This window comes from Suricata suricatta, chromosome 9 (assembly GCF_006229205.1).
Source record: "Suricata suricatta isolate VVHF042 chromosome 9, meerkat_22Aug2017_6uvM2_HiC, whole genome shotgun sequence".
NCBI lineage: Eukaryota > Metazoa > Chordata > Mammalia > Carnivora > Herpestidae > Suricata > Suricata suricatta.
Window position 1 is genome coordinate 89,833,538 of NC_043708.1, and position 15,909 is coordinate 89,849,446.

General features: G+C 46.2%; 1 protein-coding gene across 2 annotated transcripts in view; it reads right to left on the minus strand.

Annotated features, from left to right (window-relative positions):
- TNFAIP8L3 (TNF alpha induced protein 8 like 3) overlaps positions 1 to 15,903 on the minus strand; it is a 34,525-nt gene extending 18,622 nt beyond the window's left edge. Inside the window, exons 1-2 of one of the 2 annotated variants that reach the window (XR_003913009.1) lie at positions 15,768 to 15,856; positions 12,869 to 13,512 (exon numbers count right to left, since the gene is read on the minus strand). Coding sequence is in view for 1 of the 2 variants with exons in the window: in XM_029950897.1 (XP_029806757.1) it covers positions 15,768 to 15,819 (52 nt within the window). In the remaining variant the exon portion in view is untranslated. Of the gene's footprint in view, positions 1 to 12,868; positions 13,513 to 15,767 lie in introns of those variants that run through there. The other variant, XM_029950897.1, reaches the window with a different exon arrangement.
- Positions 15,904 to 15,909: the final 6 nt, after the last annotated feature.

Sequence of the window (15,909 nt, forward strand, 5' to 3'; positions counted from 1 at the left end):
GAACTGCTTGAGGGCAGGAATCATGATGTATTCCTCCCAACAGCTCCAGCCAGGGATTGAAATGCAGAGAATGTTCATTGCATGAATAAATGGCTATCAGTCTTGACATTTTGTTGAAATGCGTTCACACTTATGACAGGAACAATAATGATAATCAGAACTAGTATGTCTCTGGGACACTGAGGCCTACTTCCTCCAGCCAGGGGCCTGAAGTCACCCCTCCCTGTGCCTTTTTCTCACCTGGGCCTGGTTGCCAGGACATCACTCCTTGGACTGACCAAGTCACTTTTTCTTTTTCTTTTATTATTTTAACAATCTATTTTCAAAGAGATTATAGGTACATGATTTTATTTTTTTTAAGCTTATTTATTTATTTTGAGAGAGAGTGTGTACTCAGGCAAGGGAAAGGCAGAGAGAGAGGGAAGGGGAGAGAGGGAGAGAGAGAGAGAATCCCAAGCAGGCTCTGCACTATCAGTGCAAAGCCTGACAGGAGGCTCCATCTCATGAACTGTGAGATCATGATCTGAGCCAAAATCAAGAGCCAGATGCTCAAGTGACTGAGCCATCCAGGCACCCCTTGGGTACAGTATTTTAAAAGTCAAGTCATTCTATGGCTTCTACAAAATGCAGCATCCTCTGGCCCACTTCTGATGCTACTCTTTAGATGCCAAATACTTCAAATTATATTAGCTGTTCTAACTAATACTTATTTTCATATATTTAAATTGCATGCTTATCCTGTTAGTCCTTAACTTTATTTGCTTTTAACTTTATTTATTTTGGAAAGTGAGAAATTAACTCTCTTCTCCATTTATTTCTCCTTCTACTTTCCCATCTAGTTCTATTATAATATTTGGTTAACTCAAACTTCAGTGATTTACATTACTGTGATTTGGATACCATTCATTGCTGAGTCATGTATGTTCTTTCACTTCCATGACTGTATTTCCTTTCTTATTCATCTTGTTTTCTTAGAAGTTAAAAAGTGCCTTGTTTTTCTTTGGTTAGTTTTCTTCTCTTTTTTTTTTAAATTTTTTTTTAAATGCTTTTTATTTATTTTTGAGAGACAGAGTCAGCGCGAGCATGGGAGGGGCAGAGAGAGAGAGGGAGGGAGACACAGAATCTGAAACAGGCTCCAGGCTCTGAGCTAGCCGCCAGCACAGAGCCCAACGCGGAGCTTGAACCCACAAACTGTGAGATCATGACCTGAGCCGAAGCCGGACGCTTAACCGACTGAGCCACCCAGGCACCCCATCTTTGGTTAGTTTTCTATCTGCCTAGCCCTAACTTCCTCCCAACCTTCCTAACAGAGTTCTCAGTAGGTTCCAAAACATCATCCAATCTTTCACTTTAATTTTCCTTCTTAGAGACTCTTCTGGGAGCTCTCTGTGCCCTGGCTCAAATCTGGGCACATCACCCCTCTAAGCCTGCTCCAGGCTGTCACCTGGATCCTCCCTCCATCCTTCATCTGTTCTAGCCTGTGTCTACCTCCTGTTTTTGGATCTCATGGCTCCCACTTCAGTGGAATACTTTGTCAAACACAGGCATTACCAAACTACCTGAAAGGGCCAGAAACTAAAGGCCAAAAGGCAAAACAGATCCTGATACTTATACAACCACTTAAATGCAACCATTAAAAAAAGTAAAGATGCTCATGGGCCATACAAAATCAAGTGGCAGGTGGACTTGGCCGGTGGGCCTCAGCGGGCTGACTCCTGATCCGGCAGTAAGCTAAAGAAGGGAACACAGTAAGGTAATTGTCTGCAAACATGTCTTATGGTGATTTTATTCCACCCAACACACTTGACTGATGGTTGGAGTTCAGAACTCCACCTGGGAAATCATTCGCCTTGAGAATTCAAAGTCATTGTACTACTGTTGTTCAGCTCTCGGTGTTGCTACTCGGAAAACTAGTCTGTTGGTAAAAGCCTGGCTTTTCTCTCTGGAAGCTGTTAAGATCTTTGCTTTATGACCAGTTAGGGCCACAGGTCTCAGAGTTTCTACTTCCTTTGTCCCTGCAATGCCCAGGAGGACTTGTGAGTTGAGTGGGAGAGAAACACCTGGGTGAGAGAGGCAGCAGGGAAAGGAAGCAACCAGGATGAGGCAGAGATCTGGGACTGGGGAGAAGTCAGGAGGAGGGCTTGCTTCTGGGCAGGAGGTAAGAAGTCAGGACACCCCTTCTAGGGAGCCAGCTTTTCTCAAAGTTTTAGACTCCTTAAGAGGGTCTCCCCTCCAGATGAAGAGGTCCAAGAAGGCTGGGGCAGCCAAGACTGGCAGACTTGATGCAGGCCAAGTGACTCAAGAGAAAGGCCCTTCTAGTGGCCCCTGCCCCTCTGGCTGCCACATGACCGGCTTCCTGAAGACCTGACTGGCCACTCTTAGTCCTTGCTGGCCTCCATCCTGGTTAAGACAGTCTTGACCCATAATTATCACCAATCTTTATCCCCTTCAGACTTTGCTCAGACTCTAGTCACTCTCATTGGGTTATGGCAATTTAGCAGAGCCATTTTTATGGAAAAGATTTTTTTAAACAAAAATGAAACACACAAAAGCAAGAATGGCTGGAACTAGACATCTTCATCCCACCCATGACCTTCAGCCCATCACTGACTGATCTCCCTCTGGGGGTGAATGGAAAGCCCAGTGTGGGGGTGTGTGGTGATAGCTTTCTGGAGGTAACACCTGGGCGCTACTCTAAGTGCTAGTCATAGGATGTATCATCCATCATTCTTGGCATAAATGCCTGCTTCCTCTAAGAATTCATTCCTATCTTGATTATTCTGCTTAAAAAAATTTTTTTTTTAAATTTATTTTTGAGAGAATGTGTGCACACACAATCAGGGGAGGGGCAGAGAGAGAGAGGACAGAGGATCCCAAGAGAACTCTACACTGACAGGCTGGCAGCAGCCAGCCCCATGCAGGGCTTGAGCTCCTGAACCGTGAGATCATGACCTGAGCTGAAGTCTGACAATCGACTGACTGACCCACCCGGGTGCCTGATTATTCTGCCTTTCATATTCTTTGATCTTTCTTTCAAAGATCATAGTGGTCATATTCATTCACTTGCAATTGATAAGAAGGAGGTATGACTGCTTAATAGAGAACTGATACTGCTTTCCATTTGAAAAGTAAGTGATTGTTTTTTTAGTGGGAGGAAGAACTTTTCTGGAAGGGTGAAAATGCACAGTCAATATATATTATATTTTTATATCTGAAAAGAGGTAAAAATAATCAAGTTACATGATATAAACCAAGAAAGTAAAGATAGATATAATCCTGGTTGATGGGGAAATACCAATCATTAAGGGTGATTAGGGCTAATTTAAATCAAGGTTAAAAACTGATAAATGTGAATCTGAATGGTCAGCACTTTGGTTTTCTACACGCTTCCTGACTGGACGACCCCTATTTGGTTGGCTAGAGTAGAATAAGGTGGAGAGAATAGGGGGGCCATGATGACTCTTATTTTCAGCTCCAAGATGCACAAGAAATTCTCAATTAAATTTCTAATTCCTTCAGAAATAGATACACATTATATCTAATATCATACAGCTCCTCAATAATAACTGGGTTTTTTTGGAACAAGAGACCAATGGTGGTGGCAGACCATTAGCTTCTGAAAGCTAATAATCCTGCTATAACAGAATTCTAAATGCTCACCCTCCTTTTATCTAATTGTAAAAGTGATAAAAACTCAAAATCAGTGTGCAAATGGAAAGTGGAAAGTGAAGCCACTCATATTTGGGACAGAGGTCAGGGATGGAGGAAGGGTCATGGAGGGGATAGGGTCAGGGATGCCAGCTGCACACACTGCTGGTCAGCACGCAAGAGCCAAAATGGCTGAGTGAGCAAGCTCATCCAGCATGTTCATTTGGCCTGAGAGGCTCTGGTGGCCTGGGGCAGACTGCAGACCTCAAATCTATGAGCTCATTACCCACTCCAGTGGTCTACACTTCATTTCATGGCATGAGGGCCCACAAAGTCCAGGCTGGGTGGGGTCAGAGGGGATAGTGTGATTCAGGGGAGGCACCAGGGAGAGAGGAGAGCCAAAGATGGGGCAATAGGTGAGCAGGAAGCGGGCTGAGGAAAGAAGCCTGGAACATACCCCCACCAGGAGGAGCCGTGAGAAGGACTCACAGAGGACTGGTCTGAGAGAGAAAGAAGATCACAGGGAAGAGAAGGAAGAAGATGGAAGGACCTGGGACAAAACTGCAAGAAAGCCCAAAGGATGAGCAGCGGACTGGCCACTGGATCTTACTTAAAAGCAACAATCATGTGAGATCACACTTTCTTGCTGAAAGTTATACATATTCATTGCAGAAATATCTGGAAGAAAAGTACAAAGAAGGAAATTATAATTACCTAGGAACTCGTCATATAGAATGGTTAATTCTGTTCCAGCATTGAAAAGTTACATGTATGACTGAATGTAAGGGAATCTCCCTTGTCTCTATACAAAAAAGTGTGTGTGTATGCATATGTATGTATAGGGGTGTGTGTGGATAAATATACATACATTTTATATGTGTGTGTAAACATGTATGTAGCACAATTGAGATAATAATCAAGCTTTCTTTATACCTTATAATGCAAACTCTCCCTTATATATTATATGCTCTTCAAATTAATTTAAAAAATATTTTTGATGTTTATTTATTTGTGTGTGAGAGAAAGAGCATGAGCCAGGGAGGGGCAGAGAGAGAGGGAGACAGAATCTGAAGCACGGTCCAGGCTCTGAGCTGTCAGCATAGAGCCTGACATGGGGTTCCAACCCATGAACCGTGAGATCATGACCTGAGCTGAAGTCGGACGCTTAACCGACTGAGCCACCCAGGTACTCCTTCAAATTAATTTTTAACAGCTGAATGATATTCTACTGTGTAGAAATGTTATCATGTATTTAATTGGTCAATAGCTATTGGACTGAATATTGTAGGTTTGTGGCTGCCCCCTTTTTGGGGGATGGGCAGTGACAAAGAGAGGCCCAAAGGCCCTGAAAGGCAGGATTCTTGCTTGGGAGAGAGGACTGGGCTAGACTGCAGTTTTGGGAATATTCAGCTTTGTGCCGTAAGAGTGGGTGGTCTCTCCCAAGTGAAAGTGTATTGTCAGGAGAGACCAGGCCAAGGGCTCAGCCTGATGGGACACAGGTAGGAAGAGAGCATTAATGAGGGATGCAGGGGGACCAGTGGAGGAAGGGTGCAGGAAACCCAGGTTTATACACAGTCAGAGAAGTCAAAAGGAAAGAAAAAAATTAAGAAATTGTTGTTGAATTCCCACTGAACACTCCTCTGGACTCTAAAAGTTGACTGTGTTAACTGAGCTCTGCCCACCTTGTTTCACTGAGATTGAATTATGAAATTAAATCCTAACAGTAGAGAGGCTAACACAGATGAACTAATTTCCCTGTTTCCTTACAAAAGTAATCAACATAAACAAAGATGAAAAACATAATTGGAGAACTAGAGGTCAATAAATCTATCCCTGAAGCTGGTAGCTATTAAACTCAGGGTAACTTAATCTTCACTATTATCACTAGGCATCTATAAAACCTACTAAATACCTTTTGGATATTAAGAAATGTAAAAATCTTCTGAGGGCTCTCTGGAGGGCTCTCTGGATGTGGGGCAGCGGTGGCCAGAGAGAAGGGCAGGGCCTGGCGTGGGCCTGTGGTGGCCGCACCTCTGGGCAGATGTGCTTTGTGGGGAGAAGCCTCGGAAGAGGGAAAGGAGGGGAGAGGGCAGCAAGAACACGGTGGAAGGTGTCAGAAGGAAACAGCAGCGATCCTTTGATACCCCACCACTCAGAGTAAACTTATGTATGTTTCTGGGGAAGGCTCTGGCCTCCAGTTCTGACATTGCCTGGCAGTTTAGCCACATGTTTTTTGTGTAGAAGAGGGGCTTTTGTTCTCTTATAAAGCCTCCTCCTTCCCCAAATAAAGCTCCCTTGCATCTCTTCAGGATTGCTTTCTGGCTTTGGAAAAGCACATCTATTCTCGGGGCTCAATCTAACTTTCTTCTTTGTACTGTTTTCACATATTCTGTCATGAGCTACTGCATGCCTTTGGTTAGAAACTAATGTTACAAAAAAGCAGTAAGAGACAGCGCTGGACACCCAAACCCCAGTCATCTAGCTCTGAATCTCAACTTCTCTTCACTGTGGGGCAGGCTCATCCTGTTTTCTCTCATCCTCAAATCCAACGGATTACCATGTCCTGGGAGTTCTTAATCTGAAATGATTCTTAATGCTGGAATGAAAACAATGCCTTAGGACCCAGCTCGAGTACACTCTGAAGAAGGGGATGTTTGTCTGACTTCAGCACCTCCCTTGGCTCTGCTTTCTAATTCTTCTCTCCTTCTGCTGCTTAGGACATTCACCACCCAGCAGGTCCTGTGACTCGAGAGTGCACAGCTGCAGGGAACTTCCACAACCTCCTCTCCCTGCCAGGAGCTTCGTGCCCCTCTCCGACCTCCCTCCTGAGCCACCTTCACCAGCTCTCTTTCTGGAGCCTGCGCCAGCCAATCCTTGCCGATGTGTCATTGAGCTAATGCAGGTAATGCCTGCCGCTTCAAACAGGGCCTCCTGGAGATATAATGTCCTAAGAAGGAGCCTCATGAAGGAACCTAATGGTCAGTATTCTAGGCCCCTTGGGAGCTGGTGGGGGCTGCAAAGGAACCTGGTGACATCCGTCAACTTAACTTACCTAATCTATTAATTTTCAATGGTACAAGAGTACCATTTCTGTTGTTAGACTGAATTCAAATTCCCTGACAAGCTGTATATCCTTGAGCAAGTTACTTAACCTCTCTGTGCCTCAGTTTTCTGGTCTATAAAATGGAGCTATTTATACTACCTATCCCTGAAGGCTGGTATAAGGGTTAAATATCATCTAAACAATCAGTTCAGTCTCAAATACCTTGTATGTGTTTAATTAACATGGAATATATAAGTAAAATTCAAAACCACTATTATTTTGCATTCAGTACTAGCTCGCTGGGGCTGGACTCTGGCTAGCACATCCTCACAGCTTCTCATGTTGCTTGATATTTGCCACACCTTCTTAAACCCTACTTTCACTACCCAACAACCCCATTCCCGGTCTTCTCTCCCTGACTGTCTCAGTGTTATCCTGAGGAAACCAAGGAACCAGACTCGAACATGGTAGGACAGGGCTGCTCCAGAGGTTTGCCCTGCAGACAGCCCCGTTACCTCCCTCCCATATTCTAGGCCGAAATGTGTACCTTCCCAGCATGACCCACAGGCCCAAATCAGGTGTGCTGGACCTGCATGCTCCCCTGAACAGCCCTTGACAGAATTCCCTCCTGTACATTAAAGTGGATGCCTCTACTATAAAAATATCAACTGGGAACCTCCATAAAGCTACATATCACAAAAATGTTTCCTTTCAGGGTTAGAATGGTTTCACAGAAAGCATATTTTACTTTTGAGAGGAGAACTTAGAAGCTAATGGCTGCTCCTGTGGTTTTTCAATAGTTTAAACCAGTATTTGGAGCCCATCAAAGTGTCTTTTTTTTTTTTTCTGGAGAAATGAGTTACAAAATACTGGTTTCTATTAGGGTGTGTCTAGCACTTTCTGTGCCGCCAAGCCTTCCATTTTTATAGTCTGCACACTAGTAGATTTTCCATGAACAGGCTCAAATTTATTCCCAGGCAATGATGTTTAGGAAACCCAATATGAACGTGAAGACTGTTCTAAAGCAGCATCAGAATTTGGACCATGCAACTGCCTAAAAAGAATTTCTTATGTATAAAAAGGTAATATATTTTTTAGCATTCCTTAATACATGTGAAGGACACAGATTCCCTCTTTATATGTTTTCCTGGATTAGGTTGGTACAGGAAACTTGTTTTTTAAATGCTTCTCTATCCTTTATTTCTATACTTGCACAGAATACAGCCCAAACATCCACCTACTTAGGCATTTTACATAAAGAGTTGGAAGCCAAGTAACTGGAAAAAACAAAATAAAATTATGTATGCAGTATTTTTATAGAGATGTGCATGTGAATTCAAGTGGGAGCCAATAGTAACTCTGGAGGAAAAGCAACCACTTAGAGGATGGTGCTAATGGAAAGTGACTGTAATTCAATTGTGCCGACAAATAAAAAAGCAGGTACCATATTTTCAAAGAGAAAAATAACATAGGAAATAGGGCTTTCTATTTGCACACTCACACACATTCTTTTTCCAGCTCTAGAAACTTACATGTTGGCTACAACCACCACCATGACACCCAATTTTACTTTTTAAGTATGACAGCGCTCTTTTCCCATGAGTCCTCCAACGGGATCCCCATTGGGTCAGGCCAGGCTTCTCATAGGCTCCTGGCCTTGCTACCTTCCCTTTCTTCTCTCCCCATCTAAGTCTTTCTCTCCTTCCAGGCTAAGCTTAAGGCCCATCTCTTCCATGAAGCCTCCCCACCAGAACACAAAACCACAATGCCCTGTGCTCCAAATCCTACACCATTTATTGCTGATGCCACCTAGTCTTACAGATTCAGTTTTGGGTGGATATTTTCCCTTCCTAACATGGCTGCAAATTTTTAGAGAGCAGGGTTCCTTCTAATTCCATTTTTGCATGCTACTGTAGCACCCTGCACCACTCAACACAACACAGATGATCAGTCAATATCTATTAGATTGAGTGGATTGAACAACCAGGTGCAGAGCTAGGAGGTCTAGAATGGGTAATTTCATCCGGCAAGCTAAATTGTCCTAATAAGGGGTGCCTTGGTGGCTCAGTTGGTTTGAGCATCCGACTTAGGCGCAGGTCATGATCTCACTAATTGTTGGTTTGAGCCCTGCATCGGGCTCTGTGCTAACAGCTCAGAGCCTGGAGCCTGCTTCGGATTCTGTGTCTCCTCCTCTCTCTGTTTCTCAATAATAAATAAATGTTAAAAATAAATTGTCCTAATGAGGTCCAGATAAAATTTACAGTTTAATGACTATCCTCTGAGCTTTGCCGGTAGACAGGGCTGCCATCCCTAAGGAAACATTCCTGAAGAATTTGGGGGACCACCTGCGGTAGATGCTGCACTGTACTGCCCAGGTTCCTCCTCAAGAATGGAGAACCAAGCACTCCACAAGCTACTAGTCACATGGTCTGCAGACAGCCCTTAGCTGATGGGAACAGCTTCACCGAAGGTCACACCCTGTTCCTTGGGATGGCCTGCATCTAATGACTGATCACCGTATAAGGGGGGGCTATGAGGCCTGGCCCCTCACCCCAAGTCAGAACGGTTCTGAAGGGCTACTGCAGCTCCAGAACTGGAAGCTATGGCTGGGCGTGCACTGCAGCTCAGCTTTTCACTCTGCCTAGTCCAGTGTTCCTCCCCTCCCCACTTCTCCCCCAAATAAACTCACTGCGTGCTTCCTGGGGAACCAACCTACAACATCATCCATCCATCTGTCTATCCACATACAGGCACTCCTCATTTTGTTGTACTTTGCTTAATGTACCTTGCAGATTAAAAAAAATACTTATTTAGTTTTGAGAGAGAGACAGAGAGAGCAAGCGAGTGGGAGAGGGGCAGAGAGGGAGACACAGAATTCAAAGCAGGCTCTAGGCTCTTAGCTGTTAGCACAGAGTCTGACACAGAACTTGAACTCATGAACTGTGGAATCATGACCTAAGCTGAAGTCAGACCTCAACTGACTGAGCCATGCAGGCACCCCTTTTGCAGATTTTTTTTTAAGAATCTGAAGGTCTGGCAACCCTGGTGGAGTAAGTCTATCAGCACTACTTCCCCAACAGCATTTACTCACTTCATGTCTCTGTATTAAATTTTGGTAATTTTTGCGATATTTCAAACTTTTCATTTTTAATTACATTTGTTATGGTGACCTGTGATCAGTGATTATGGCTCACTGAAAGCTCAGATAATGGTTAACATTTTTTTTTATCAATAAAGTATTTTTATTTTTGTTAAAGTTTATTTGAGGAAGTGCATACATACCCATGTGCACACACGCACACACAGGCACGATGAGTCAGGGAGGGCCAAAGAGACAATCACTCTCATGAGGGGCTCACACTCATGAACCGTGAGATCATGACCTGAGCTGAAATCAAGAGCCGGATGTTTGAACCAGCCAGGCACCCCTAGCAATAAAGTATTTTTAAGTTATGAACATTGTTTTTTAAAGAGGTGATGCAATTGTACACTTATGAGACTACCATGTAACATGACTTTTATATGCATTGGGAAATCTAAAAATTCATTTGATTGTTGCAATACTTGCTTTACTGCCGGGGTCTAGAACTGAACCTGCACCATCTCTGAGCTATGCCTGTACCCCATCTATCGATGCATGCATGCATTCAGCCAGCCAGTAACCAACCAGTCTATTTAGGTCCATGGGTGGTGCTGGTGGGAAGTGATACAGGTGAAAAAAACCCAATCCTTGCCCTTAGGGAGCTAACAATCCCCTACAAGAGATGAGCGATGTACAAGAATAACCATAAATCAGACAACGGAAAGTGTCTGTTACCAAGACAAAATGTTTAAACAGAGATCTGGCTGGGGTGTTATCCTAGGGCAAGGGGTCAAGAGTCTTCACGCACTGGTGTAGGCTGTGGCCATTGCAATACATGTCCTATCTCCCCATCAGATCTCAAGCCCTTGAAGACAGGATGGTCCCTGTCATTCTCTCTCTACATTCCCCATACTTCCCAACACAGGGTCCCAGACAGTGTAAGAAATCTTAAAACACAGAAGCAAAACAAAATACTGAAGGAAAAATTTGGCAGTTCCACCTTATAGGAAAGGTTTCTGGCTGTCTGGCCTTTCAGTGCAGACTTCTCAGGAAGCTCCTCTAAATGCTCATTCACTTCTTATGCCCATAAAATCTCAAGAACATGAAGGCACAAGACAGGGTCCCAACCCTTAAAGCAGTTACAGCCCAGTGTGTAGATGAGGCAGAGGCCCCTGAAAGGGTCCACCAACAGGAACAAGATGTGGGAACAAACAGGAACAAGATGTGGGACTATGACTAATAGGCAAGCGGTACCTCATTCCCAGGTGGTCCCTGCCCCAGGTCAGCCAGCCCATCAATGGTCAATCTGTCAGTCAACAAAGGTTACGACTCAACAGCCTCCTAGAGGAACCTAACGATGAGAATCAACAAACTCCAGAAACTCAAGATTCCTTGAAACCAAGCATGATTTACTGTCTATAAGGGAAAAGTGCCTTTAAGGAAAGCACTACTGCTAAGTGCCTGATGGAAGGACCGGGGCTTGGAGGCCTGGGCTGGGGAGCCCATCTCTGGATTTCTCTGCCCTCACCCCAAGTCAACATGCTAGTCTTTCACTCTCCCTCTCCTTTCACTGCTTTTGTACAATTTGTCAGCAGCATCTGTTGTTTGCTTCTCAGACATGGCACTGGCCTCCTTGCTCTTCTGCCTCGCCTTAGTGCCACAACCTCCTCCAATACTGTGGCCACCCCTGCTAGCTGAGGCTTCAAGCCTAGGCAGTTCTTGCACTTGATGTCTATCAAACGTGGCTCCCAAAAATCCAACTTCCAGTCAGTCATATTTCAGCACAACAATCAACTCGACAGGGGCTCCTCTGGCACCATCAGGACCAGGTTATTAAGACCCTCTTCTATGTGGCCCTCCCCTCACTCATATATCTTTATTTCCCAGTACTCCCCAGTATATGCCCTTCACTCCAGTTACCTCCCCATTTGTGCCTTTGCTCAAGTGGTGTGTGACTTCTGGAATGCCTTTCCTTCTCTTGGCCACCTATTGAATCCTACCCATTCCTTGCCACTTTATTCACAAAGACCAAGCTTAGGACCTAGGCGATGAGAAGGATGACGAGGATGAAGTTGGGGGCCTGCTGTTTTCCCATTTCTTTTACTGTCTTGATGCTCCCCTAGCACATCCTGACTCCACTGCATGGACACGTTTTTCTGTAGCACCTACCCAGATGCGAAGAAGCCCCATCAGCTTGATGGCCCTGGACCATCTAAGCTGTGGGTGGAAGGAGTTGGTCTGTCCTCAGCTGGGTAGACTATCTGGGTCTTACAAGCCAGAAAGGGAAAAAGCTGATACCACTAGTGTTTACTCGCTTGTTGCATCTTAGGAAAAACTCTTAATCACTGCTGAGTTAATATACCAAGTGCTAGGATTTCTGAGAGATGGATGGTGGGTTTGCCAAACCACAGACTGCCAAGTTGGGTCTCTGGAATGAATCCAGTCTTCCATAAACCCTGCCTCTTTCCTAATCATAGAACCCAAAATGAAAGAAAGGCGGAGTAGAGTTTCAGGCAGCTGAATGACATAGAGGCACATATCCTGTGCTTCTTGAAAAACAGAAGATGCAGTTTGAGACCAATCTCATCTCCCCCTTTCACTCTCTTATGTAGAGCACTGAATTGCTTGATGAGAAATCTGCACAGCACGCACTGGGGAGAGCTTTATAAAAGTGTCTGGAAAGGGGTTAGTAAAGAGTAGGTGGTCCTCAGATTTTATCACTCTTCTGCTAATCTATAACTCAGAAGGTGACTTTCCAAAAATGGAAGGGAGAATGGCAAGGACCTCATGTGTCTCTTGCTACCTTGAAGGAAAAAGTTTCATTGGTTGTACTGGCATGAAAATGTCTAATCTCCATATTACGTAGTGGATTGGGTAAAGGGTTCTCTGCTTTGTACAACTTTACCTAGAGCTAGAGGAAAAGGGGCATGAAAGCAGTATGTTGAATGGCCCCATCTTCATGCCTTGAGCTTTAAAATGAGGAGAATAAGAAGTTAAATAAAGATAACCTCCCCCCCAAACCAATAAACACACACACACACCTCAGACAGAGTGAGTGAAAAGGAGAAAATTCGAAACAAATCTGCTCAGGCAATTATATTAATGTGATAATAATGCCAACAGTACTAATTGTTTTACACATGCCTAATGATTTACATTTTACAAAGCATTGGGGTACATTATTTAGCAGTATTCTTAAAACAAATAATCCAATCAAGTGATAATCAAAATAGTAGCTATCATTTACTGAATGATTACCAGGAACACTTTTCATGTGATATTTTAAAAAATTTATTTATTTTGAGAGAGAGAGAGAGCATGCGAGCGCGTGCACACACACGTAGGGGAGGGGCAGAGAGAGACAGAGAGAGAATCTCAAGCATGCTTTGGTAAGGGCAGAGCCCTACACTTGGGCTCTTCATGTGATATTTTATTTAATCCTCCTTGTGGTATCATTGTCATCCCCATTTTACAGAGTAGGAAACAGGTTTGGAGAGGTTAAATAACTTGCCCAAAAGGTGTAGAATGAAACCTAGGTCTTTCTGATTCCAGAGTCCAGGCTCTTGACCTTACTAAGGTACATCTCACAGGGATTTTTCACATATTCAAGAAGGGAAGGCCACTGGGGAGGAAGCGGACACACACGAATACTCCAAGAAGTCCAACTTTCTCTGCTGTCCTCTGTTACAAAATCATCCAGCTTGCACAGGCACAGGTCCACAGATGAACGCCTGATTCCCTGTAGAGACAAAGGTCAACCCCTGCAGATAACATACCTGTCATTTAACCTGTATCTGAAGCTGCAGCAAGGGTTTCCATTTGACAGGATGCAGCGACAGCAAGGCAATGAATTAGCATCTAGTTTTGAAGCTTTGTCACGAAGAATACTTTAAGACTGAGAATAATGAGATGGAATGCCATTTAGCAGAATGGCTCGTGATATTCAAATAAATGTTCAACTTGGGAGATTCAAGCACACACAAAAAAAGAAGTGACTGTAGAAAACAGCAAGGTGCAAACGAATGGTGACAGCTCACAGAGTTGGCCATCCTATTCTTCATGGGACTCATCTGATCTCAGCGGTGAGGTTTGCTGCTAGCAGCGCAGAGACCTGACACAAGGCATGCATTCAGGATTCTCTGGGCAGGGCAGGCTTGGGGGAGAAGCAACAGGACCCTTAAGAATTCCTTCCCGCCCCTTTCACTCAAGCACCACCTCTTCTGGAGTGTCTCCTCCCTCCTCTTCTCCCTCTTCTTTCTCTAAGCTTCCTTCTCCTTCCCTTCAACATCAACGTGCACAAGAGCTCTGAGGGTAGGGTGGGGAGGGCATGTTAGTTCCTGGGATTTTGAGACAGTAAAGTGTCAAGATCGGCGCCCCCCACCCTTCAGCTTTCCAGATATACTTAGATACAAACACCTATTGGAAGTTTAAAATGATGTGAGGAGATCCACAAGCCCCCCTGTGAAACAAAATCTTGGTGCTTCATAGCCAAAGAAGCAGAGAGGTAGCCGAAGGCTCATATTTATTGGTTATATCCACATATGCCTACACAGAGGAGGTGGCTCTTGCGCGCGCGCGCGCGCGCACACACGCACGCACACACACACACACACACACACACACACACACACACACACACACAGGAATCCTCACACATAGGCATCTTGGTAATGCCGCTTTTCCTCTTCGCCAGCCTCATCTCTTCCCATCCACCCAAAGGTGTTGACAACAGCTGCCCTGTGGAAGGTTGAGGGGTATGATGCAGTGGGAAAGGAATCACTCTGTCCTTGGCTACTCCCTGCTGTGAGACGTGGGCAAGCCACTTACCCTTTCTGGACCTCTGTAAAACGGAGATAATAACCACCTGGCTAGATGCTGCGAGGATGAAGGGGGAATAATACATGTAGGGCCTTTGGCATAGTGCCTGGCGCTGTCCTGCCTGGCTCCTGAGCCTGCCTTTCCTACACCCACGCCTGGGCTGATAGTGCTTCCTGGCATTTGGGCCCCACTCTCAGGGTGCTGATCTGACATAGGGAAGAGTGGGGACTAGTCTACGACTTCAGGTCTGTAACAGGAGAGTCTCATTTCTCAGGTCACAGGTGTGCTGGCTAGGGCGGCTTTCAAGCTCCGCGGGTGCGGGGAGCCACCGACAGGTGGGGAGGGTGATCAGGTCTCCGGTGCGTGGACCCGTGGGAGGCGGGGCGGAGCCGGCCGGCGGAGGTGGGCAGAGCCCAGCGGTAAGTCGACCCAAGGCTGTGGGTGGCTTCCTCCTGTTGCTCAGTATCAGGGAGAGGCGGGGGAGGACCTTCATTTTTTCCAAAGTAGGCATCCACCCACTGCTTCGATAACTATCGATTGCGAAAAGCTGGCGGCGCCTCTTAATGGCGAAACCTTGCTCCCCGCGAGCCCCCGCCGCTGTGTTCCCGGACCCCCTCCGCCGGTGCGGGCCAGAGGTGGGCCAACCCCTCTGCACCGCTAGTGCAGGCTCGGGAACCGCAGTCACTAGCTGTGGTCTGATCCCTGCCCGTCCATCCGCGGGTTCTTTCCTTCCGCGAGTCCCCTGTCGCGCCCTCGGACCGGGTCACCTGTTCCGCAGCGTCCCTGGAGCCCCGGGTTCGAGGACCGGGTGGGCGCTCGGAAAGTTCTTTAAAAGGACAGACGTGTTGCGACCCTCGCTGAATCAAACTACCGGACGCAGATTTCCCGAGCCCGTCCCCCCCCCCCCGCGCCCCCGCCGGGCGACCGGAGCCCGCAGCGGGACGCAGCTGCGCGGAGAGTCACCCGCAGATGCACCTCTTCTTCCTCCCGCGCGCCCAAGTGCAGTGAGGGAGAAAGCCTCACAGCAAACTCATGCGCGGAGCAATCCCCAGTCCTGGCCTGGAAGGGATCGGCCTCGCCCCCTGCAGCTCGGAGAAATACTCGCGATTTCCTGCCCTGGCCTCCCCTCCTCCGGGCCCCGGCCCTCTGGGCTGGGCTGTCAGGTCCCCTCGGTACCTGCGGCGGTCACCGGCTCGCCCTCGCTCTGCTCGCCGGAATCCGAATCCATGCTGCGAGCCGCCGGCCGGGCGTCCGCAACCGCCCGCCCTCCCGTCTGCGGGACGCGTGGGGTCGGCGTCCCGGCTCCGGCTGCCGCGGC